This window comes from Amblyomma maculatum, chromosome 6 (genome assembly GCF_055883805.1).
Source record: "Amblyomma maculatum isolate TAMU_Amacu chromosome 6, ASM5588380v1, whole genome shotgun sequence".
Lineage (NCBI taxonomy): Eukaryota > Metazoa > Arthropoda > Arachnida > Ixodida > Ixodidae > Amblyomma > Amblyomma maculatum.
Genome location: NC_139349.1, coordinates 22678669 through 22704344, shown reverse-complemented (window position 1 = coordinate 22704344; position 25676 = coordinate 22678669). Strand labels below are relative to the sequence as shown.

Here is a 25676-nt window from a genome sequence, read left to right as displayed (position 1 = left end):
ACCAACTAACCCGTCAAAAAGTATTGCAGTAGGGTTAGCTGACGTTACGTTCGGCAGGAGCTGCAACTCGGGTCTCTCCTCTCATTAGGACGAGCGATATCAAAATCAACCTGCCAGAAGCCTTCCATACACCTTACCCATAAGCCACGCAGGCGCATTCATGCGCCTTTTTTAAAGCGGGGCGTTATATGTGCGCCGGTAGCCTGCGCTATGGCTTCATACCCTTAAAGGCGGTGTTTAAGTGTTCCTCGATATTTTTGTGCGTATTTTTCTACGCAATAAAGCAGCCGTTCCTTAAGCTCACAAGGCACGCCTTGAATATGAAATTAAAGCCGCAGATTCAGTGGCAGCGAGCTGACGTGACAGTGTCACCGACCAAGTCATCTCTAACGAAGTCGACTTTAGGACATCCGAGCAAGTCTCCTACTTTAGGTCTCCGGATACGGCTCCTACACCCTTAGAAGCCAAACATAAGGATAACAGCGATAATATGGATGAATGAAGTAACCCAGAATGAGCAAGGTGTATTATGTTTATACTGAGTTGCGTAACTTGCATAAGCTAATGCTCGCGTACTTCACAGACAGTCGGCATGAGGTTCATGCAACAATTTATTTCTGTAATGGATCACATTTTATATGATCTAAAGGCCTAAAAACACTACTCTCATCACGTAGCAGTTTTCTCTCACATTAGTGTTAGGCTATTTCATTAGAAAAAAATGGTGGTTGTCACATATTCTATTTGCAACGTTTTCCTGTATGAAAACATATAAGTGATTTCCCAATTCGCTTATGTTAGCCAATACACTATAGCGCAGCAAAAGACGAGGACACAAGAGCGAGAGACGAACACCACGAGCGCTCTTGTGTCCTCGTCTTTTGCTGCGCTATAGTGTATTGGAATCATGTACCAACAAGCCCAAAAAAACACGCTTTGTTAGCCAGAGTAAGCAGCTATCAAAAGGGGCCCTTCAACATCTTTTGTGAGGGCCCTCGTTTACAGAGCACTATAGGCGTCCAGTTACCAGAACACCACCGCCATGGATTCGTTGTTTGATCTGAGCACTTGAGGTATTAGCTAAGAATCGAAAGCGTCTGTACATAGTTTCAAATTTCTCCACCAGTTGTACATATCATTAAATATCACAATTTTTGGTTTAGCAGTGGCGTATGGCCATCACGATAAAATACCAGACAGGCCTTCGTTAAAGACTCAAAGTGCTCTTCCGCCGCCGAGAGCCAGATCTACAGCATCGGTCTGCTTCACTTTCTTTGGGGTCCTTCAGACTTCTTCACGGTGATACATTCTGTACAGTCCGATCGTCGCAACTCTTTTCGTTATCACAAGGGCTCCTGAGGTTTAATTTTGCTGCCTTTCGTACCTCCGTTTTGACTTTTTTATTATTATTATTATTAAAGAAAGATAGAAGTACGACTAACAAACCCGCATACAGAGCGCATCCTCATTGGCAAGGCCGTCAGAATTTCAGAGCGTAGTGTGCGTGCGTTCGAGCACATCGTCTGTGAAAGAGAGAAGGGCCTTTATCTATTGTCTCATTGGCACCGGTCAGAACAGCGTTAGGACTTAGCTCAAACTTTGTGCTTCCCCCATTTTCGCCGATCACTATTTCCTCCGACTTCCCGATCCCAGGAGTGCAATTGAAGCGCTTCGCTCATAAACATGTGTTAAACTTGCCGAAAGCATTCCTCTCTTTTCATGCCGCGAGGTCAAGTCTCTCGAGGGCAGCAAGAGGGGAGGGGGACGTCCGCGAAAGAAAGAGATTCAGGAGTGGGAGGAAGCGGCAATGAACGAAGGAAACAAATGGCACCCTAACTGCAACTGCCCATTCTTTCGCGTTTTGTGTATAATTCTTCTTTCTTATCGAAGCCCGCCTGCTGTGTCCGGCGTGCGGAGAAGCTGCTTGGTAGTGTAGTGTGAAGAGACGCCAAAGGCGTGCACGCGCGTACATATAGGACCCCGGATATCCCCCCCCCCCCTCACCTTTCTACTCCCGTCCCATATCCAATACCCTTCTCTCTTCTTGCTTCCCCTCCTCGTGATATCGTAGCTGAAGGCGGCTCTTTCCGTTCCAGGCAGCTCGGCACCATGCGTCTTTCTCCTAAGAGAGATTTCGCAATTCGTAAATGTCCAGCCCCTCCCCCTCTCGCACCCTTCTCTTACGACTCATTCCCTCGCAGCGTTTGGCGAGCGGCCCTGAGTGAACAAGCCTGGCTCGGGCCGAACCTGTGTTCGGGTCGACACCGCAGGGATTTGTCAGAATGGAGTTCGATCTCAAGCCATCGATCCTGGATTGCGTTTTTTTTTTTCTCTGGCTTCTGACTTTATTTTCAGATTCTCTGTTTCTTTTTGCCGCTCTCCTTCTGCTTCTTCAATTATCTTTTTCTCGCCTTCTCTTTCTCACTGTTTTGGTAAGCGTCCTACATCTTTCTTTCCTCGAAGCGGCCACCAAGATGCGGTGAACTGAGAGTCACGTCTTCTGTAAGCAGCTTCTTTCATTCTCTTCCTGCAGGCAAAGAAGTAGGAGAAAAAAAAAAAAAAGAGATCTTGAAAAAGAATGCAGTAACAAATAGAAAGTAATGAAGAAGGACACTGTAAGGAAGCATAAAGGAGGGTGCTTGTTTTTACAGCTCCGCTGCTGAATGGAGCGTGAACTGCGTTGAAAGCGGTCAGACCAAATTGCTGGTCGCTTTCTATATTACGCCTTGTCGGAAGACGGGAAGACCACCGCTGCGGGGTGCGTGGCCGAGCCACAGCAAACTCTGCCGGGCGATCTCTGTAATGAACTCCGGCACACTCGTTCGACAGCCGTTCTATTGCGCCCGCATCGTGCACGCGTAAGCAAGTAAGTAAGCGCAGATGCTTGCTTGCCAGTTACTGTGCCCCCCTTGGCCCTCGCCTCATCTCCCTTTTTTCCTCTGCATTCGTTGGATGCTCGTTTTCTTCCATCCACCGTACCATCTTCCTCAATCTGGAGATTGTGGAACAGCCACGAGAAGCGCAATACTGAGGCCTAGCAAGCTGTAAGCATCTGTCTTGTTTGCGTTGATCAAAACAAGGAAGTACGCCCTGCTGCCCTTGTAGATATCAGGGGATCAATTTATATAGAGGAAAGTACATTCCTCTCCCACTTGCTTCCTTTTGTGCAGGACTTGTTCAGCCTCCAATGGATACCTTTTTAGCTCTTTTGATATAAGCAGCGAGGCAATTGAATTCTGCTTCCATAACCACTTATTTAGGAATAAACAGAACTCGTTCCTTTCATTTTCCTTCCATAAAACTCTGTACAGAATGTTTGTGTCATCAGCTAATAACTTCCAAATTTACGATATCTTTTAAATGTATTGTTCCTAATTAGGTGTACTCAATTCACTGCCATAAAATGTCTACAGCACCTCACAGTTTGGAAACAAATGTTGCGTAGCATTTCTTTTTGAATTAAACATTTAACAAGTCCAATGAACATATTTAGCTAAATCTCAAAGTAATGTTTCAAAACGGTGCTGAGGTCAAGACTACCTTTGTTAGTCGCCTGTGTCGCGATCCCTGTGGAACCACTAGGTAGTAATGCGCTGTGAATATAACCATCTTTTTTTACAATTTGTTTTTGGTCTTCTCTACTTACCACTGGCTTGATCAAATGGGCCCCTATACCCATATAAGAAAATTTTCCAAACTTCGCCAAATGTGTTGGTTTTGCTGCTATAGCCGAAAGCCTTACAGGCAGAGCACGCTTTACAGACGAAAGCTTGAGGAGCGGATGTGAAAGAAAAGGCAAACAAATTAAAATAGGCGGAACTATGCGGTTGGCTACTTTCTAGAGGGGTGAAGGGAAGAATATGATGTTAAGAAAAAATAAATTGAGAGCACTGTGGAATCTACACTGCAGAAATGCGGGAGCTGGAGTTTTGGTGCTACATACGGTGCATTACGTTTGCTCTCATCATTATTATCAACTAAATGCACCGCCATTATCAATGCTACTGTCATACAGCTGTATAACGTCTCAACACCTGTGGCGCTCCTGGCGGAGAGAGCGGGAGTTAGGCCGCCGTTCATGCGCACCGCCGTCTTTCACGGACGGCGCGAGTTGGTCGCCAGCTTTGAGGTGTGACGTCATAATACCTGTGGCGCTCCTGGCGGAGAGAGTGGAAGTTAGGCCGCCGTTCATGCGCACCGCCGTCTCTCACGGACGGCGCGAGTTGGTCGCCCAGCTTTGAGGCGTGACGTCATAATACCTGTGGCGCTCCTGGCGGAGAGAGCGGGAGTTAGGCCACCGTTCATGCGAACCGCCGTCTCTCATGGACGGCGCGAGTTGGTCACCCAGCTTTGAGACGTGACGTCACACAGAGGTCATGCGGAAGGTCATTTCATGTGCACCGCCGTCGCACCGCAAAGGCTTGAAAGTGAAAGTAGTATTGCTTTCGCAATAAAAACGGGAGAGAATTAGAATCAAAATCAATAGATAAAACCTAGCGCGTCTTTAACTCACTATCTATTGCCCCAGGAGAATAGCAGGGAGGAACTCGGCTGAAAACAAGCGTATATCCTTCCTCGCGATAAAGTATTGTCACAATGTTTTATAATGGTTCATAGGTTTTCAAAACTACAGCATTCACTGAATGAGCAGCCTAGTCTGTAGAGCAGTTCCCATTATTCCTTGCTAACGAAGCCGGGTATTTAAAAATGAGTGCTATGAGTGCTACGTGACTTTATTAGCTGGTGGTATCAGCCGGAAAACGTAGCGGGGCCGTATACTGGCCAACAAATCTTTCGAACGCGGTATGCGAAAATGCAAGCATGTTTCATAGCATAAACTACCGTACTTAAATGATAATCCAAGACACGTTCATGCAAATATTGAAGTATTTTTAACCAATTCTCAGCAGACAGGCTCAAGGTGGAAGTACCCTTGTCTCTTTATTTCTAACAGAGGCAATACATAATAATTTCTGTTTGTAGATTTATTATAATTTGTGCTCTAGTGTTTTCAATGTTCTGTTTTCATAAAACTGTCCAACCTTCCGATGTGGTAGAGTGAAAAGGACCTCTAGCTATTTTAGGTAGCGTGAATAAATTATGAAAACGCTGTTCCGTATATTTTCATGGCGTGTTTTGTTCCCAATTTTGGCACATGATTAACTATCTATTATAACTTGCTCAGAGATTGTGGTCGGTGTAGTTCACTGGGTTTCTCATCTTTGTATACAGATACAGCACCATTTCATAGAGCGCACTGTACAGTAAATGTGCTCATCAGTGTTACGTTTTTTTGTATAGTGAGTGACTGCAAGGCAAGGACAAAAAAATTACATGCTACCATTATCTGCAACGCAATTTCGTCAGTGCCTACCAGCACTGAGTATTATTTTGAAATTTATGTCTTATCGCGCTCGTCCACCGCAGCCTGCCAATTTGTCACGGCTTTTATTGTTTGCACTCACCGCTTTCCAAGCGAAAAATACTATTTGCTTCTAGCTTTGAAACATGCCATCCTTGCAACAGTTATCGCGGCAGGCTGGCTGTAATAAAGCTTCTAGAGAAAATGATGCGCCACAAACAGCGACAGCATCACGGACGCTAATGGTCTCCGTGTATGACACTCAGTAGACATTGCAGCCGATCGATGTAAATGAAGCTCTTTTGGGATAGAAGAGTAAAGCGCAGGATAGACGCTAAATTAATAAGTAAAGCTACTCATAGCTGAGTGCATGCAACCGAAATATTGTTCACCCAGCAGCTAGTTTGTCTTCTTTTGAGGCTCAGTAGCATTTTTGTTCGGAAATGTATTTTTTTCCAGATAAGAAGGAGCAGGCGACGAGTAAAGATGACAAATGAGGAGGGCTCCGTTGCCGCCCGATACAGTTTGTTTTTTGTTGATATTCGTATAAACGAGATTTAATCTTGCGGTTTCAATACCAGGCGCTCAACACTAGGATGGCGTTTTGATTCTCCCAAGCGTCTCCTTATTGCTCAGGCAAAAAGATGGAGATGAACAAAATGCGATTGAAGAAGATGATTATAGGAGGGCTTAGAATCAAGCTGAAAAGCACCATTTAATAGGATGAATAAAAAACCTTTCAGCGACGAACAACATATGGTGAGTTATACATGTTGAAATGGTTATAGCACTTTCTGTTTTCTGCTGCCTAGCACACAAAAGTATTCCTAACTTGTGTATATTTTAGTGCCGGGAACTTGATTTTCTTCTTTCATGAAGATTAAACACAAGAATGTCAATTTTGCGATTCAGTAGAGTCATATGACGTAGTATTTTTATGTTGTACGTACCTTTGTTTCGAGCCACGGTAAAGAAGAAATTATCTACAAGGACAAGCCTAGCAGTCGAACTAAAAATAAGACTATGCGAAAAAGATTCTTGCGATAATAGCTTCAAGAGATTATTGGGAACTGCACTGCTTCAAAAATCAAACTTTATTGTTTCAGAGCAATCCAGCATGTGTCAGCCCGCCTTCGTATGAAACAAACAAACAAAACAAAAAACAGCGACGCAACCCGAGATCACGGGATCTCATCCGCCTAAGATGACATCATCGCATGCAAATTTCCCCGTACCTTTATAATTGGTAGTGTGACTGATTTTTTCCGCGACTCTTTACCTGGACTGTCACCACATATGAAGCTTCAGATCGCGTCATACTATGCGTACGTTCATAAACATTTCTACTTCGTTTTATGAAAGTGCTCACTTACCTCTTTATTGTCGTTCACAGGTATCCTTGGCTTGCGCATCGTGTCACTGGACGTTCCTCAACGTGTGAGCGTAGGCCGTGAGGCGCTGCTAAAGTGCGCCTACGACCTTGAGGGTGACCTCCTCTACTCGGTCAAGTGGTACAAGGACGACATCGAGTTCTTCCGCTACGTGCCCTCCGACAGGCCGCCCGGCCAGTACTTCGAAGTGAACGGAATACGTGTTGATGTAAGCACTTTACACAACTTGCTATCTACCGCGGCCGGCTTCGAGCTCACAGCATGCTTAAAATGTAGAATAACTGCCCGAAGCAGAACAAGGTGCCGTTAACCTTGATACCGGGCTCCTATGCCTGCTGCGCTGTTAATGCTGGGATGTCTAACATTGCAGGTATCTAAAATTGAGACTGCATCTTATCTGGTTCAAGCTATACATTTCTGATGATTTTTTTTTCTTTTCAGTGAAAACCCCTTTCTAGTAGTGTCGGTTGGACATACCACGCCGATAGTTTATCGAGCTAACTATGTCGTAAAACGTTAGAATACAGAAATTTCGGTATGTATAATGCTGGAAAATTCTGCAGTATTTAAGAAAAACGTTTCAGTGGCAGGGTAACCTCGTATGGGTGTTGCGAGGACCATTGTGTGTGTTTATTAAAATCAGAAAGAAAGCACTTTTTGGTGGCCGGCTCAGATTTCTTTTTTTTTTTTTTTATTATTGTCGCAGCCATTACGACGCTGCGATTCAGCCTCAGTGCTCCTTCATTATCCGTGAACTGAGCTTGAAACGTTATATTAACGAAATGAGGAGGAAAGTAATTAAGAAATGACTATTTGCTCGTTGAATATCTGAGTAAACAAACTTTTATCTTGTACGCTAAAACCAAATGGTAGTTATGGCCAATTTCACTGTAACCTTTTTATTTTTGTCGATATGGAACGTATTCAATTTCCCGTAATAATTTTTCCTGCCCCACTGCGCGGCCGTGTTTTTTCGGGAAATAAAATTTGAGCACAATACTTTGAAATATATGGCGGTGCAGCGCTAGCTGATAATAAAAAACATGCTAACAAACGACCTCCAGAGTTTCCAACGACAATTTAACGCTGCTCGCGTTTAGAAAAGGAGAGGAAAAGCCAATTCTTGCGTTAGTGATGTTGAGGAAATTCGCGCACCGCCTGTTCCAGAATGACGCTGACGCTACAAAAAGAAAAAAAAAAATGCGCAGAAATTCACTTAACGTCTTTTATGGCCTCTCAGGCGCTGCTTAATGACGCCTAAAAGTAAGCAGCCCTTTGGACGTCCTTCATGCACGGCGACGCTTGTACGCAAATAAGGAAAATGTCGCTGACGGTTTTATTTACGAGCCATATACCCGCTTACGCCGCCAGCAGTTGTTTTTATTACATTTTGTCTGTGCCCGTGTATCTTTATCGCAGAGGGTTGCCACTCGCCCCTTAGATGTGAATATCTCGGGGCCCTTGTTTACCATCGCGAATAATCAACATTTGATCGCGATCTCCAGGGCGCAAAAAAAAAAAAAAAAAACAAAAAAAAAACACGTTTTCTGTGTAATCAGTCTGTGTGTGTACACATATACTGACTGTTCTAGGTAATGGTAACCAAAGTTTAAAAACATTATGACGGACACAAACTGCTCCTTTTAAAGTTATAGCGCGATAGCATAGCCTACCGGGCCATAATAAAACTCCGCTTTGACCAAGCCGTATGAAAGTGCCTTCGTGGCATTCGGGCAACGTGAATGCAACGATTCCGGCAGGCTGATTCTGATATCAACCTTTAATATGGGAAAAAAGACTCGAGTTGGCAGTTCCTGCCACACGTAACTTCAGGCAGCCACGGCCAGACAGTGCGCGAACATGTCAGCTGCCAGCTACCGCCTACCAGCGCCATACTCCTGTTTTAACGGGATGGCGGTAAAGGACACGTTAACCGAAAATTCGGCGTCGGCAGTCGTCTGTCGGCGTTTGCGCTGTGAGCGAAAAATCACTAGCATGGCGCTGGCAGGCAGTAGCTGGCAGCTGACATGAACGAGCCCTGATTTGCCGTAGGGTCGCCTGACAATGTTGGCGCGATGGCTGATGGCGATGGCGATGGCGGAACACTTAAGCGCTAATCGCATGAAATGACAATTCGCGGCGACCCGCCGCGCGACGGCGTCGCGCAGATAGTTGAAAGCCGCCAAAGCATTGCTGCTTTTTTTAGAAAATTTCTAGTGTCGCCCGGAAGTAGCCCGCGAGGCAGCCAATCGCGGATGGCGTTGGGGTACTCAACTTCCGTTCTGGCTTTTATTTTGTCAGTGAAGTTTGTTTTCTTAGTCCGGTTTGAGCAAAGAACCTGCATCTAATCCCTGCGTTATATGAGAGCATCGAGACAATTCGGCAAAAGCTTGGTAGGATAGTAAAAGAGAACAAAAAAAAAGGCAAGTGAGTCTAGATATTGTTCTTTTTCGAAATGAACAGGAGAAAATTAATGCTTGCAATGCAAGCCTGCATCGCAATGTAGAAGCGCACCGCTGCGCTGCGACCTTTTTTTTTTTTTTAACACCGTTTGTTACAGAAAATCTAATCAGTGTTTTATCGTACTTTATGCTGTTTAGTGTTAGAAACGGGATATAGGGTAACTGTACTCCCCCTGACCGAACGAAGAGGCGGCGGTAACAAAGCAACGCTGAAAACACGCCTATGTCGCCGAGTCCCGTCGCTCCGTGCGGTGTGCACCAGCGGCAACGACTGGCGTTGGCAGCGGCGTCGCGCGACGGATCGCCAGGGATTGTTGCCTCATGCGGTTACCGCTTTAAGCTCTGCCGTTAAGGCTATAACGCAACAATAATAACGGCCCCCTCCGCCCCTCCCCTTGTGGTTCCTCGTTCGCGCAGATGCCCTCCGCCACTGTATTTATCACTAATTTCTTAAATTTCATACATATTCCTTATCATAGAATCTTAAACTAGGCATTATTTTAGCCACTACACGGCTTATATATGTAAGACACGCTTTAACAAGCTGTACCAAGGTGCCTCCGTGGACGAAGGCTAGCATGTCTCACTCAAAATGTAAGGGTCATGAAAAAATAGATTCCCCCCTCCCCCCCCCCCCCCCCCACACACTCTTTCCTCTCTCATCTAAAATAGAAGGCGGAGTTGGCAGCTCCTGCCAAATCAGCCATGACACCAGGTCGTGGGGCTTCGCACAACGCGATGAAAAATCAGTACCCGGTAGTTGCAGCTCTCAGCAGTCACAGTCATGCCTGCAATTCTTTTTTCACAGCGCAGACGAAGCCAATGCCGGATTTCTAGTGAGCGAGGCATTAATCCCTATCGCGTTAAACCCCCGCCGTGGTGGTGCAATGGTTAGGGCGCTTGACTGCTGTGCTCGATGATGCGGGTTCGAATCTCGACCGCGGGGGCTGCTTTTCGATGGAGGCGAGAACTAAGGGCATCATGTGCTGAGTGATGTCAGTGCATGCTAAAGAACTCCAGGTGGTCGAAATTACCAATGTCCACTATCAGTTCAGTTCAGTTCAGTCGTTCAGTCGTGTCCGACTCTTCGTGACCCTATGGACCATGTCACGCCACGCTTTCCGGTCTCTCACTATCTTCCTAACATCACATAACTTCATCTGCAGTGCCTCGAGGATGCCATCTAACCATCGCGTTCGCTGCCTACCCTTTCTCCGGCAACCCTCAACTTTTCCCAACATCAAATCTTTCTCCAGCGGCTCCTCTCTTCTCATCAGATGACCAAAGTAGCTGAGCTTTAACTTTAGAATTTGACCCTCCAATGAGCAGTCAGGGTTTATTGTTGACAATATCGACTGATTTGATCTTCTGGCAGTCCAAGGATGTCCACTATGGCGTCTTTCAAAACCCGTGTCGCTTTTGGGGCGTTAAACCGCAAAAATCTAAACCTCTCGGTGTAATTTACTTCTGTTACATGAACACGTCTATTCACAGCATCCTAATTTATTTATATATGTATATATGCACTTACTTTATGGCACTAATGCCATGACACCCTCCGTCACAACATTGCTGTTCTTGATTTCTATACTCGAAAGGTGCGTGTATGACAATTAGTACGAGGGCCAGATATGTAGACTAACTATACTCTAATCGAAATATGACGCATTTTGTCACGTACGCACGCGATTAGTGTCGAGACCATGCCGAGAAATAAAGTACTGCAAATCACATACCCGGGAAGCGGGGCGGGAGGCGTACATGGACAACTCACCCTACAGGCCTCAACTCTGGAGGCACGCAATATCAACATTTCGCATGCCAGCAGACGTGCCTGTCGCCAGACCACGTTTTCCCGAGAACAAGCAAACCCGAAATTCTGACGGCTCTCGACAGCAGTGTAAACAGCGCTAACCAGATGCATCAACAACTTCGCTACCCGTCTCTATATACTTTTGCTCGCTTTCCTTGCTATTGCCATTATTTTTCTTATGTGTACCTCGGTCTTGCCTGCCTTGTGACCGAAATGCATTGAAGATTGCTGGGCACGTACGTAAAAGCCACAGGTCCACTCGCCGGAACCGACAAAACAAGCAAACAGATGGAACATTGCGCGTAGCAGTAAAAAGAACGCCCAGAACGAGATCACCAATCAAAAAAAAAAAAAAGGGGAGACAAACACAAAACCCCAGACGTCTGGCTAGAAATAGAACACAAATAAGGTGTAAGGTATCGCTCTAACACGAGGACCTCTACTGGAGAAGTTCCGAACTCACTTTACGAGCACGATTTGGGTACCGAGAAAAAAAAAATGAAAATGAGAAAACAGAGAAAAAGAAATGATAGAATTAGGCAAAGCATAGTGGAATAAGCGCGCAGTGACCGGACTAAATAGACGACCAAGCGAGCATCGGCTCCGTTGCCTTCGGCTGCGAGCCGCATTCTGCCCCATTCACGAGTCTACGTGCACGGTGGCAGAGCTGCAGCGGCAGGGGCCCGCAAAAGAAGCCATACATCGCACGACAATTGGCCCAACACCCGGGGCAACGAGAGGCAAACCCGAAAGAATGCTGCCACTCTGCCTGCCTGCGTGCCCCAAGTGGAGCCATCGGTTTTCCGGTCGGCTTCTTCGGGAAACCCTGTTATGAGAAGCGCGCCCTTCCGGCTCGATTCACGCCAAAAATGCTCGGAATCTCGATGGATATCTTTGCTGCTGCCTCTGCCCCGATCACCGGTGTCGTTTTGCCGGCAAGCCGCGGAGGATGGCATTGCACTGTCCAGGACGCTACGACACTGACCATAGTTGGAGGACGGCAAAGAGTGAGGGGAGAGTGAAAGAAGGCGCCCTTTTCAAAGGGGCCGCGAGACAGGCATGGAAACAAAAGGCGCCCTTCTTCGATGGGGCTTCACATCGTTTATTTGATTTCATTTCTCTTTTCTGGTGCGTCGCTAGGCCATTGTTTGCCAGCCATGGTTCCATCCATCCTTCTCCACCCCCGGGGCCACTCTCTATTGCTCCGTGTATTCTTTCGAGGAGCCATCTCAAGGAAAGAAATGAACGCGGCAAAGAAGCAGACGACGCAACCGAAGGCAGAAGCCCACGCGCGTCGTTTGGCAGTAGTGACAACGCGCTGGCAGCGACGGCGACGGGGCCGTTTGTGGTAGTCTCTGAAGGAAAGAGCAGCAGCAGACGTGGAAGAAAGGACGAGAAAAAAAAAGACCATAGCCAAACCGTCTGCTCTGCTCACGACGGACGACCCAGAAAGGCGAGGAGTGAGAAAATATTTAAAAAAAATAAACACCTCTGCGAGAACCTGAGTTGCGCTCGCCGGCTCGCCTATGCACGCGCGCTCGCGCTCACAAGCATAGCGGCACCCGTATCGCGTCCTGTTGGTTTTCTGTTTTTATCAACTGTTTGTTTCAGTCCGCATGATCGTCGTTTCTCACGGGGCTGCCAGCACTTTTGCGGAGGCCGCAATGGGTTTTCGCGCGTTGGGAGAAGTCGAAACGGGTGTCATTTTGGCGGGGATCGACAATTGTTTTACGTCGGGTATTCAGCGAGCGAGCCATCGCGAATCGTCTGCCTACCCTGTGTTTCCGGGTAAATGGTTCACGCCTTCCTTCTTCGTCCCAATATATCTTGGCTGTCATGCTGATGTTCGCTTTTCTTGAAAGAGGCAAGTTCCGCTGTATTGCGCCGTCAAATGGCAGTATTTTCGAAGACTGAAGAAGTCTCTTCAACAACTCTATCTTTGTTAGAAATGGCGCAAAACTTTTTAAGATGCAAAAATACCACTTAACCACCTGGAACAACATGCACCTTGCACCTACTATAAAACTACTATAAAATACTATACTATAAAATAATATACCATAAAATAGATTCTGCGTTAGACAATGCCGAATCTGCCCACATTGTTGTTTTTCCTGGTTTGCTTTCCACCAAACACAGCATATTTACGAACGTGCCCCGAAAAAATTTCAAACCCTTCCGAGACATTGCACACGAAAACGTACCGCTTTGAGGACACCTTTCCTGTTGCGTCCTTCTGCTCGCAAATGCTGGAATGAGAGCCTCATTAGGCCGCTAAGCAGGGATAGTCTTGCAAGCTTTCCTCGGCATACGCTTATTTCGTGGTGAGGACAAACAGGTGGCCGCCGCAAAAAGGACCCCCCTTATAGATGCTCTTTTCGCAAACCGCGGCCTAATACATTTTCCAGAGCAAGCGCTTGCTAACGACCGCACGCGTCGGCCACGCAAGAGGGATTTTCCTAAGTAATTACACTGAGCAAGGTTTGACGGGTGCTTTTCGCTTGCTCTCTGCAAAGCAAGCTACGCACTTTAGAACTGACTTGGCTTTACAAATGACACGAATTAACGAGCAAAACGCGAACGGGAATTCGAAAACCGGATTTCTGCTGAATGATATGCTCTTTAACGTTGAAAATTCTTTAGGAAACTTGACACACTGGCAAGCGTTGCGGTTCCGGGTGAGGAAACAGCTTTGTGCGTTTAACTTAAAGCGTTTTGAAAATTGTCTCGATATACATTGTCTTAGAAGCTTCTGAAGCAGCCCATGATGCGCACAATCTTCTTTTACCTTGATCGGCACCGCTTCTTTGTAGTTTATGCGTGACTTGGGTGTTCAAATATTTTGATTTCGCACGGACCGAGTGGTGAATGTTTCTTTTCACAGAAGGTATTAACGATGGCTGCTAACTATAAACGAGGACAATAGGATATTTTAGAAACATATTTGGGGGGGGGGGGGGGGGGGGGTCGGCATCATTTTTTAATGATAGCCACAAAGTAGGTATGTCCTGTTTTTATAACCGAAGTTTGATCATTAGGTACTCATTCACTGGACTTGATGGTACTTTGTTGTTGTAAGGCTGATCTTTTTTTCTTTAAAAAAAAAGCATGCAGATCTAACGTTTTCGCGCCAAGCTCAGATTTCAAGTGCATGCGTCCAGTTGCTTTATTCGAGGCTGATGTACATTTGAAAAAAAAAAAACAAATTAAGGAGAACGAAGCGCATGCGCAGTACCTAAATACATAATATTAAGGTGGAGTTGATTTGAGCGGTAAAATAAAAGAACGAATAACGAGAAAAGAATAAAAAAAATAATAATAAATCATTATACAATAATTTCAATATTCTCACCAGCTACACATGCCTCTCACCATTCTTGGGTGTCAGTATGCCTACTTTTGTGCCTCCGTATCGAAGATAAAAAAAAAAATTGAAAGAAAATTTTTTGGTGCACTTTACTTCTATCGGCTGAACTCCATTGATGATCCATGAATGTTAAGGATGCATTAAGAACAATCACTTACACACGCATTTCTGTTCAGAAGATATTACATGCACAGAGGTGACAATCGGAGCAAATTAACAACAATTTTAAAGGGCATTGTTTCTTTGTCTTATAATTAGTGTTAAAATTGACTTTGAAATCGCTATTGTGAACATCTTTTTTTATTTACACACACCTTATAGCATCAATCGTTGGTGCTGAACAGTATTTTAAAATGGCGTCGCAGACGTTCATCAAAATGGCCACGCGAAGTCTTTTCTTCTGTACTTTTCTTATGCTGTTCACATTACCTCTTGTCGTTTTCTGTGTCGCGGCATAAAAGCGCCGAGAATGTCAGATACCAGACGCTGTTTACACCTGTCCTTACACGCCGCGCGGCATTAGCAACAGTACCGTCGCTCCCAGTCTAATTCGTCTTTCAGCACGCCGCCAGAGTTTGCTTCTTTTTAAACAAAGCGCGAGAAAAATAGAGACAAAGACAAGACATATATTGCAAGACGAGCGTTGACGTTGAACTTCGTTCCGGAAGGAGTCAAATGGAGGTTGTATATTTACACGAACAGCCGACACTAACTCAAAAGAGGAAGGTTTTCTGTTTTACTCTATACTATTCAAGTGCTAAGCTGTTTAGTTCTTAACGTCGACAATAGATGCTGACTGAAGTAAACAACAGAGGCCGATGCTGACAATATTAGATGAATGGCGAACACACGCTTAGTTCGGCAGATATGTGGTGCAGAGCGTGCTAGATGGGCGTGCTCAACACCTGCTTTCGCCATGCCACACACGCCTTCAAGGGCGCTAAGTGAATGCATGCACATACGCCTTTTTCGGAAAAAAATGCTCTCTGATCCTTCTGGGAAAGAGCATGACGTGAACAGCACTAGCTTCGTACTCGAGAAACGTGCACATTATCGCGAATAAACCTAGTGCACTGTTTAATGAGGCGTATGAAACTCAGCTTTCTTTTTTATTTTTCTTTGAAATCATAAATACCTTTTACAATTGTTAACTAAAGTGATATCATTTTAACTTTATAGAGCAAGCTTTCTTCCCTATAATGCCCCATCAAAATGGACTACGCAAGTTTCCGAGTCTAAAATTATTTTTTTTTTAATTCGCCCAATTTGAGAGCCACGCCTAGTTACAGAATACAGCATTGGGGTGTTGCTTAAGCGCACGCAGGCTGGCAAAAAGCACTCCTGTACCTTTCTTCAGTCTCATTTCTAAATATCTCAAAGAAAAAGGTTTTCACAGGCTTACCTGTCAAACTTATCACCGCAGAAAGAATGCCTTATTTGTGATCGGTATTTATAATTTTTTCTATTACTTTGCCGCTTCCAAGCGTGTACATTTAAAGGCAATTCGGTAATCTTCACTTAATAAAGAAATGCCTTGTTTTAAACGCCGAAGGAGCACGGCTTTCCCATTTTTCATTCATGTGTTTAAGTTAGTAACGCAACAGCAACAGTCCTAGAAACGCAGCCTGGTTGTTCGAAAGAAATCGCAGTTACAGAATATCAGTTGAACAGAGTTGCATACAATGTTAAAACTCGTTATTGAAGAGATTCCGAATAGTGCTTAAGCGTAGCAATTCCTCCTTCCTCACTCACTATATTTGGATTATGGCGACTGCCGAATGTACTTACTGCTGCCGTCATTGCTACAAAAGGAGTTATCACTCGTGAACACAATTTCTGCAGCCAGGGATAGATAACTGTTTCTTTCTAAACTATATATGTATACACATTAGAACAAACCGCAGGCTAAAAGCTAAGACAGAAACTAGAAATCTCTGAGGCATTTACAAAAAAAAAAAAAAAAGACATTAATACAAGCACCGATAGCGGATCACGCGCGAGCTCGCAACTGAGGCTACCAAACAACACAAGAAACCAATATAAAAATTAAAAAACGCAATATTTAACTAAAGAAATTCTATTTAGAAATTACAAAAGTTTTTTCGTGGGAGATTGTATACGCTAAGTCTGCCAGAATAATAAGGGTTGAAAATGTGGTTTATAATTAAAATGAGTGTTTGTTTTCCATAATTTATTCTGCAGTGTGGAAGTGGCCGTTTATCAAAGGATCGGTTTTCGACATATTTCTCCTTTGGCTTTAACTTTGCGATACTGAGCAAAATTTACGTAATAATGGTGAAGAAAATTTTAGGTAATTTATTATACACGATACTCATAAAAACGCTCATTCTAATTACCTCATATTGTATAAACAAATTAGCTGTGTGGGCAGTAAAACGCACACCTCAACAAGCCTGATAGCTCTCTACTCGAAAAACATTAGCATTCGAAGAGTGGTCGTTGATGTAGCAGCCTAAATTGAGTTACAGTAGTTGATATGAGATTGGAATACAGCGTGATACATTATTACATTAGACAGCGGGTAAATACTTCAGACAATAAAATGGCCTTCAACCAACAATATGGTCACCACTTCAACCCGGAACATCGAAATCCCTGTGTGAATTTATACTGCACAATGAAACACATTTTCTCACTGTTACCTAATTTACTGTGCGCACTTTTCGTGCAGTTCAATTTCTTTGGCATCACAGGTGAAATATGAGGCGCACAAATCATGCGGCAGGGCACCACAAGATGCTTCTACTAGTGCTAGCATGTTCTAAGCTGGCACAGCAAAAAAAAATGCATTTTCTTTTTCTTTTGTTTTTTTTTTTTTTTTACAAATACTAGGTACGATTTTGAGAAGACCAGGTTCATTTCTGTGTGTTCCGTAATTAAACGAATACTAACGAATAAATAAGAAAACGGGCTCCACAATTAGGCTTTGGGGCGTTTTTTACTGCCCTTATATCACCTCATTATGTAACTGCTTCCATGCCGCTGCTTCTCTTTCCCGCAGATGCTCCGCTCCGTGAACGGCAGCGTGTTCATCCGAGGCATGGACGCTGCCTCGGAAGGCACGTACAAATGCGAAGTGTCCGCGGACGCACCTTCGTTCCAGACCATATTCGCCGAGAAGATGATCAGGGTCGACTGTAAGTGCCGCTGGTCTTCCTTGCATTAATTCCACGGTGTTCTCGCACCCTTGTCCAATACAAATGGGCGATTTTAAACAGGGGGGAAACTGGAAGAAGTTTAATCCTTTTAAACCTAGTTAGGGTCAAATTCTAAAGTTAAAGCTCAGCTACATTAGTCATCTGATGAGAAGAGAGGAGTCGCTGGAGAAAGGTTTGATGTTGGGTAAGGTTGAGGGTCGCCGGAGAAGGGGTAGGCAGTGAACGCGATGGTTAGATGGCATCCTCGAGGCACTGCAGATGAAGTTATGTGATGTTAGGAAGATAGTGAGAGACCGGAAAGCGGGGCGTGACATGGTCCATAGGATCACGAAGAGTCGGACACGACGGAACGACTGAACTGAACTAAGGCTTATTGAAAGTGTGATTTTGCTTTGTATTGCTGTCGTTAGGCTTAGCTTTAGACATGCGCAGACGTGGTTTTGCCTTGGTGAGGCTCAGGTTTAGAAATGGGCATACATACACATACACATGCGTTATTTTCGCACGAAGGAGTGGAATGAGGCCGAGACAAAAGTCATGTACGTGCGGCTTCAGAAGTCCTCAGCCCCCTTAAGGCGTACACAGCAGCAGAGTATGACAACAAAAAACTATTTATTTTACAAGAGAAAAAAATATGCTTTATGCTGGGTCATCAAACAATGGTTTTGCAGCTATAAAATTGCCGCCACTATGGAGTAGAGGACGCCGTCAAATACATAAGGGAACACGTGAGGCTGTATCTGCCATAAAAAAAAAAAAACAAGGTCATAAGGTCAAGAGTCAAATGTCTAATTTCTAGTGGTGGTATACTATTAGGTGGTACCAAAGGTTAAACTATATAGCCACAACTGTGAACTGCGGCTCGTTGAAGAAGAAGAAGCTGCCGAACAGGTTGACCTTGGTTGATACATGACGTGGTGAAGCTTGAGCATAAAAAATGTCGCCAGTCCCCAGGCCAACTGGCCGGTAAAATAACTCTCACTGATAAAGCACCGAACACTAAAGTAACATAACTCTTCTTTCTATCATCAGATTAGTTAGAGGACAGAGTAATATTTTGCAATCTCGAGCCGCACCAAATTGAACAGGTAAGCCATAATATTAATTACAGTGAAACAGTGCCTAAAAAGGCGAACAATGAAAACCATTTCGTTATCCTTTTTTTGGGGTGACGTCACAGTGAGCATAAATGTCTTCCAAAGCGGTTTATATAAATTAAAATAAATTTTAAGCAGTTTCAAGAGACAGGCACTTTCCCGCTCTTGAAAGGACCAGTTGCGCGAGATTGTTGTTCTCGTACGCGTGACAAAAAACCTCAGAAGAAGAGAGAAATTCACTCTTAGTCATTTCTGTGGCAAAAAGCGGAAGTGACTGCCAAAAAAGCGAGTGGAATATGTCGCAACATATCCCAATATTTTAGTGCATATATTTGGGTTGCTCTTCATAAAAGTGGGAAATTGAAAATGCACTCATATTGGCAGCCTAAATCACCACTTAAAAACCGAATGTTACATGATATAGTAACCAAGCTATTGAGAATTCATGAAAACATGCAGCTTATTTACTGAGATATACTTATTTAGACCCTCTAGGATATTCGTTTGCAGCAATATTTTAACTGTGCTAAAAGCTTCACTAGGATATTGCTGTTTTACAAACCAAAATCGGAAACCATGCGAAGTTATTGAAAAGTGTGGAAAATCGAGGCTCAAGGCTCAGAAACATTTTGAATGCTTGCCTCTAAACGCCAGAACTTGAACAGCAGCAAACCTGACGAAAAAAAATAAAAGCAGTCTTTATTGGCACCCACATTGTTCCTCGGAGTAAAAAGGTTCAACTCACAATGAGCTTCTGTATGGGGGTAATCCAGTTAGGATTCGCTATTGAAAGCCGTATCACTAAGCTTCAAACTCTCAAAGAAGACGCTTGGCACAATACAATTCAGGGGAAAATTTATACAACTACTTTGGCTTTGAAGTGAGAGAAGATAAAAAAAAAATGTGAACCAACAAATGGTTTGGTTTGGTTTGGTTTAGGGGATTTAACGTCCCAAAGCGAATCAGGCTATGAGAGACGCCGTAGGGTTGGAGTAAAGAAATGTCTCATTTTGTAGGCAGAGCGAAACACGAGGACCAAGAGTAGAAGGACACAACACGAACGCTTTTTCAGAGCTAAACTTTTCATTGAAAAACACTGCATATCTAGACCAAACATGGAAATAATATCTCCCGTCGCTTCCTTCATCTTTTTTGGTAACTTTTGTTTGCTTTCGTGACTATGAGGCTTTTTTGCTTTTGTTTTTACATCTTATCTTATAGTTAGTAAGCATCCCGACAAGCTGTACCACGCCCTATACTTTTCCTGTACTTGATGCTATCACGTTTGTTTTCTTGTCTTTTGTTTCGAGAGATGAGTATTAATTTCGTGTTTTTCAATCAAACGTTTAGTTGTGAAAAATCGCTCGTGTTGTGTCCTTCTATTCTTGGTCCTCGTTTTTCGCGCTACCTACAAAATGAACCAGATTCAACTCGCCCAACTTTAGACCTTACTACCAGAAATGTCTACCCCCTGGGGTTCTTTACATGCATAACGTCACACAGCACACGGGCGCCTTTCTTCTCGCCTCAATTGTAGAGTAGCCACCGCAGCTGGGATTCGATCCCGCATCCTTGGACACAGCATTTGATTGCTCTAACCACTGCGAGGAACTAACAAATAAAGAACATGAAGTGCATTTTGCAGTCCTCTGAAAAAAGAATAACATTTCTAGTTGTCCATATTTTTGGCGGTCAAGTTTACACAACAGAAGATTTCAGACACATGAATAAAGTGGGCGGAGGCTAACCACAGCCGGAGTACTTGCGAGGAACACAGAACTCACGTGTCGCTGTTCACGTGCACCCTGCAGCTGTTTGTCTGCGTTTTGAGGTTTAGCCAGGGAAATAAATTTGAATAATATCCGCGTTTGTTAATACGCAGCGAATGACCGGGAAACTATGTGGCGAGTGGTACACGAACATAAACAGGATTGGTGAAATAAAGTTGTTGGAACAGCTCTCATTTTCGTTCATTCCTCGACATAGCATGAGGAACATTGCGCTGACATGTGTTCGTTTGCTACTTTCCTTATCACTTTCTTAATGCTATCACCGCAAGTCTTTTTGAAGACAAATGCCTTCCTTGCTTCCCTCATGTGAGCCATGAGCAGGAAGTACGAGATCAAAGTTTGAGCATGAAGCAATACCAAAAATATCACGTTATAGCTTATCAAAGTTGTGAGGCAACCATCATGTCCCTGGTGGTGTCAACCAATTCGCTTTCTTCTTAGCACCTAGCTTATAGTCAATTTGAAGGCTAATTTGATATAGGTATTAGTGCCGATGGCATATGTACCTCCAATTGTATGCCATTAATTGTGCTTATTGAAAACATTAAACGCTTTACTAAACACTATGGCAGTCTCTCAACGGCTAACCGGAAAGTAAAAGCATGCCCAGAAGGGCTTCCGCACATTCTAATGGGTTAAAGCGGAGTTAAACCCCTGATAACTATTTATTATGCCACAGATAAGGTAACAGTTAACCAACTGAACGGCTCATGTTCACTCTATTTCGTGTTCTCACTATTCTCCTTCACGTTTTCTTTCTCCCAAACAGCCGGCGCAGCCAGCCTTTCGAGGACGTTCTGCCAGGCATGGACACTACTTGCCGCCGTCGCATGCCTCTCAATCCTCATGCGGTGCCACACGACGTGAAGGAATACCTACACGCGGCAGCTCAGCGAATAGCCGGCTCCGAGCCAACGGAGGCCCTGTGTGCGTGTGTGTGTCATTCCAACGGAATTGAGAGAAAAGACAAAGTGCGACGCGCGTGCGGCGCGGAGTGACTGGCTCACCTCGGCTGTCATCAACCAGTGTAAACGGGGGTGGCCTCAAAGTGATCCGTGCGGTAGTTCCCCGAGAATGCTCCTTGTCTGCCGACCTCTGGAGAAGATGCGGGACTAGTCGGTCGCTGAAGTCACCAAGTGTTCGTGGCAAGAGGGGGAACGTTGGAACAGTTAGAAAAGTGAAGTGCGCAGGAGGGGACGAACAATTGAAACACGTCCTGCAGCTTTCATGCCATAGTGGCACACTCAGCTGCGAGAGAAGTATGCGTTAAGTTCAACGTTTACTTTTTCATCCTTCCCCTCTTTCCATTTCAGGCTCGCCCTCTCTCTCTTTCTCTCTCTCTCTCTCTCTTGCTATCGCTCCCAGCTTTCATATGCTGGAAACAACTTTGCTTTCCTTCCCTCGGCTTCGCACTTCGACCTAAAGTCTCCTATTTCTTTTTATTATTGCCCAAAGGGACCCCCTACCTCTAGTCATTACGAAAGCGTCTTGCTGTGTAAATAATATCAGAGCGCTAAAAAACGAAATGAGTAGAAACAAAAGTTTCCGTAAAAAGTCAGGAAATCGGGCTTACAATCCAAGTAGGTGCGTGAAAAGACAGCGGTTGCTTTATCTTTTTTTTTTTCTCTCTTTGTTTATTCAGAGACTTTCAACGAGTCTCTGACCGAGTAGTGTGCTCCAAGGAGTGTGGCACCTTTGTTTCCTAATGGCTGAATAAGGTGACACGCAGGTAGGTCGTTTCGAGACCGCCCTGAAAGATTGGAAAGTGAACGAACATTGACTTCTGCGTAACGCATTTAGGCAGTCGCGCGTTAGGAGCGCGTTCTTTCTCAAAACATCGTAGGCTCGGCACACTAATGTTGGGCCGATGAAAGTGTTGTTATCGCTATTGAAATCTTCTGTTGTCTTACGGCTCGTTGCTTGCGTGAGCAGCGGAAGTAACGGCGAAGATTATCAGCTTCCCAGACTCTTGGCTTTGACATGTATAGCAGCTTACGCAGTTGATGGACGATGAGATGCAAAGTTTGTTGTTCGTTTTGCTGCTTGTTCGAGCTTAGCTCCAACTGCACTTGCATCTATCGCAAAGTAAAACGCCGACCAGGAACGAAGTTATCAAAATGTCCTAGAGCAGGACAGTACTACAATATATTCCAAACACTCCTCTTCGTGTGCTGGTTTGGGCTGCTCGTGTTTTTGTTTGTAAATAGCACGGATGGAAAGCATATCGCCGAAAGAAAAAAAAAAATGAAGCTACGCTATAAAGCACTTGTTCCCATTGAATGTCTAAAACAAGAGCCTTCAAAAGTATCCTCGCCCAATCCTTCGCCATTCCGAATAAACGCTCTACTGAAACTTGACACTGATTTGTCCTGTATTTAACGCCGAAGAGGGCACATTTGTTCCTACCTCACACAAGTATACTCTACAGCGAGAGGCAGCTAAGTGCATGAAAGTGGGTTTCCCGGAACACACGAAAAGCGCTATGGAGAGTTGTGCTCTTTGGCCCTTTTTTTTTATTTCTTTTTTCGTGATATGGGGGGAGTAGCGATACAACAGATGCTGAAGTAGGCGTTACCAAGCCAGTGCTATAGCGCAGGAAGGTGAAGCTACATTCTGCTTGGCCATAAAAGTAAAAACGCTCAAGTATCTGCTTTCTTCTTCGATTTTCCTCGCCCACTTTGTTCGTCTTGAAGCCCACGCTCCCGCCGGTCATGCGCATATTAGCACTTTCAGTCATTTTATCATCTATACCGCGTGTTGCAAGGAAGCTGGCCAATAGTTTTTTTAAACAGACTTTTAAAACTATGAGTACGGCTTTTGCCGGTCTATTGTGCCAGTCTATGGGCATATGGAGAAAAGAGGATAATGTTAACAAGTAAGCTGGTCAATAATTTTTTGTTTACATTTAACTAGGGCTATTACACTCAGGCGTCTAGATTCAGTTAGAGTAGAGAGATAATGTAAAGCGCAGTTCGCGGGAAAAAGGTAATACACGCTTGCGTCATTCGCTGAGCTCGAGATAGTCACTTTCTTGTAACCAGGGACATTGCTGTTTTCAAAATTTTAAAAATTGACGTATCTGTTACTAACGGTCGCTCACAGTTCTCTATAGTTGTAAAAAACGCGTAATTCTAATAGCTAAAGAGTTATGTATCGCTAATTAGTTAACCAGCTTACTAGCAAACATTATTCTTTTTTTTTTTCTTATGTTCGCCAACACTGGCACAATTATGCGGTAGAAGCCGTTTCCATTTCTAAAACGCCTTTCCTTTTTTTTTTTTTCATTTTACTGGCGGCTCCTTTATACTCTAGGTATAAAATCATTTTCAAAGAAGTGCGAATAGTTAATGGTTAAACAAGCAAGAGATCTTTTTTTTTTTTTTTTTTACGTTTAATTCCGATCGTAGCGACCGTGTTTCTATTGAGGCGATAGTCAAGACGCCTATCTACTGTTTTTGTCCGTGAACGCTAAACACCAGGTAGTTGCAATTTTCGCAGTCCTTCATTACGGCTTCGCTCACAGCCTATGTTGCTATAGGACGTTGTATCTTAACCATATCAAAGCTTGCACATGTCTAATTTTTGCATCCTTAATTTTGCGCTTAATCCTCAACATCGTTCGTTATATATCATGGATACCACATAAAGCTTACCTTTTAGTAGAAATGCTTCAGAAGCCTTTGTTTATGCATGTAACCATCCGATGATTTTGCACATAATTTCATTTTATGGTTAAGGTTTGAGAGCCGAGTTAGTGGTCTCTTAATGGTATGTAAGAAGATGCTAGTTGGTTAAGCTGAAGGTACAACATGAAAATATTTATTTCCTCTCGGTCCAGAAGAGTCCATAAGTCAGGAAGTGATATGGATTTAAATTTTTTCTTTGGAATTATACCTATGCCAGTTCCACTTCGAGAAAGCTCTTCCTATAAAAAGGAAATACGCGTTTTTAAGGTTTGCACGGCTAAGAATTTTTTTTTTCCAATCCTGACTGCTTAGTGATTACGCGTAAAACGATATTTGCAAACGGTTCGGAGCTTATGAAGAGGTAATTGTGCAAGCTTCTCGGAGATATTTAAGCAATTTATTTATCCCGCTTGATTAGTCAGTCTACATTTTAAAGAGAGGCTGAAAATACAGCATTTACCTAAATACAGCACGCAGATAACACGCGCTAATATTTATGATAGAAAACCATGGAGCACAGCATTTTGCATTTTGCGTACTATCTACGGATGGGAAGTTAAGGGTTTTAGCCTTCTGCATTCCCCTTAGATGTGAAGCACTATACGATTCATAACGTTATGATGCTTGCACAGTCGTGAACGCTCTGTGCTCCCAACGTCTTGTCCGAGCAGATTTATTTTAGTGCATAAGCACTAAAGCTCTCGGTCCACCTATATATAAGCCTTTGTTTGTATGTTCGTCTGAAGCCTCCGAGCTTTGCCGTTCAAGCTCTTCCCAGCCTTCCCAAACCGCTACGCTGTCGTTTTAGAACCACCGTTCTTCAATGTATCCGGCGTCGATTTTGTCAGCTCCTGCTCTCGAAGGTGGTAGCTGGCAGGTGACATGATGGGGAACTGACTGGTCGTCGCACTGGTCAACGCCACGAGACAACATGATGATGCAGAGTCACAAGCGAAGCTGAACCGGGCTTCAACTGTGAGATGGGAGGGTAAGATCACAATGCAGGCCTCCAGAGCCCATTAGTTCCGAGTTACCGTTGTCAGATGGAGGGGCATTCGTAGGGCTTTCATGAAGCTTTCGCTTCAAAACAGCGAAGCGTCGTCTGAGTGTGTGATAATGCATACGCGAGCAAAATGCGTGGGAACGTCCAAGTAACTAGCTCGCTGTCTACCGTTGACTAGTCGAAAAAGCAGTCAAAGCGATCTGCACACTAGGTACCGTCAGCCACCGCAAACGTGCCGACGGCATTATGTCGCACCCGATAACTATTACTTCGCGGCGCTGGTGGCTGTCCAAGTCGCGCTCTCCTTCATTCGTGTTATGTCTGTGGGCGGCTGTACGAACAACAGAGTTGATGTATATGAACGAAAGTCCACGAAGGGAGTTGGCAGACACGAGCCATTACCGCTGTCCCGTCAAAACGTTAAAAGCTGAGCCCAAGTGTCCCCTTATTTTTGCTGTTGACCAAATAAGTCTCGTTGCGTAAGTATCGAACATCGATAAATATTTGCTGAGCATTACGCAAAATG

The 25676-nt window shown here is 44.2% G+C and overlaps 1 protein-coding gene across 1 annotated transcript in view; it reads left to right on the top strand.

Annotated features, from left to right (window-relative positions):
- LOC146185253 (uncharacterized) overlaps window positions 1-22798 on the top strand; it is a 110181-nt gene extending 87383 nt beyond the window's left edge. The window contains exons 2-4 of the mRNA XM_084605494.1: window positions 6756-6961; window positions 17418-17553; window positions 21231-22798. Of these exons, the coding sequence (XP_084461620.1) occupies window positions 6756-6961; window positions 17418-17553; window positions 21231-21328 (440 nt within the window). The 3' untranslated portion in view covers window positions 21329-22798. The remainder of the gene's footprint in view (window positions 1-6755; window positions 6962-17417; window positions 17554-21230) is intronic.
- The last annotated feature ends 2878 nt before the right edge of the window (window positions 22799-25676 follow it).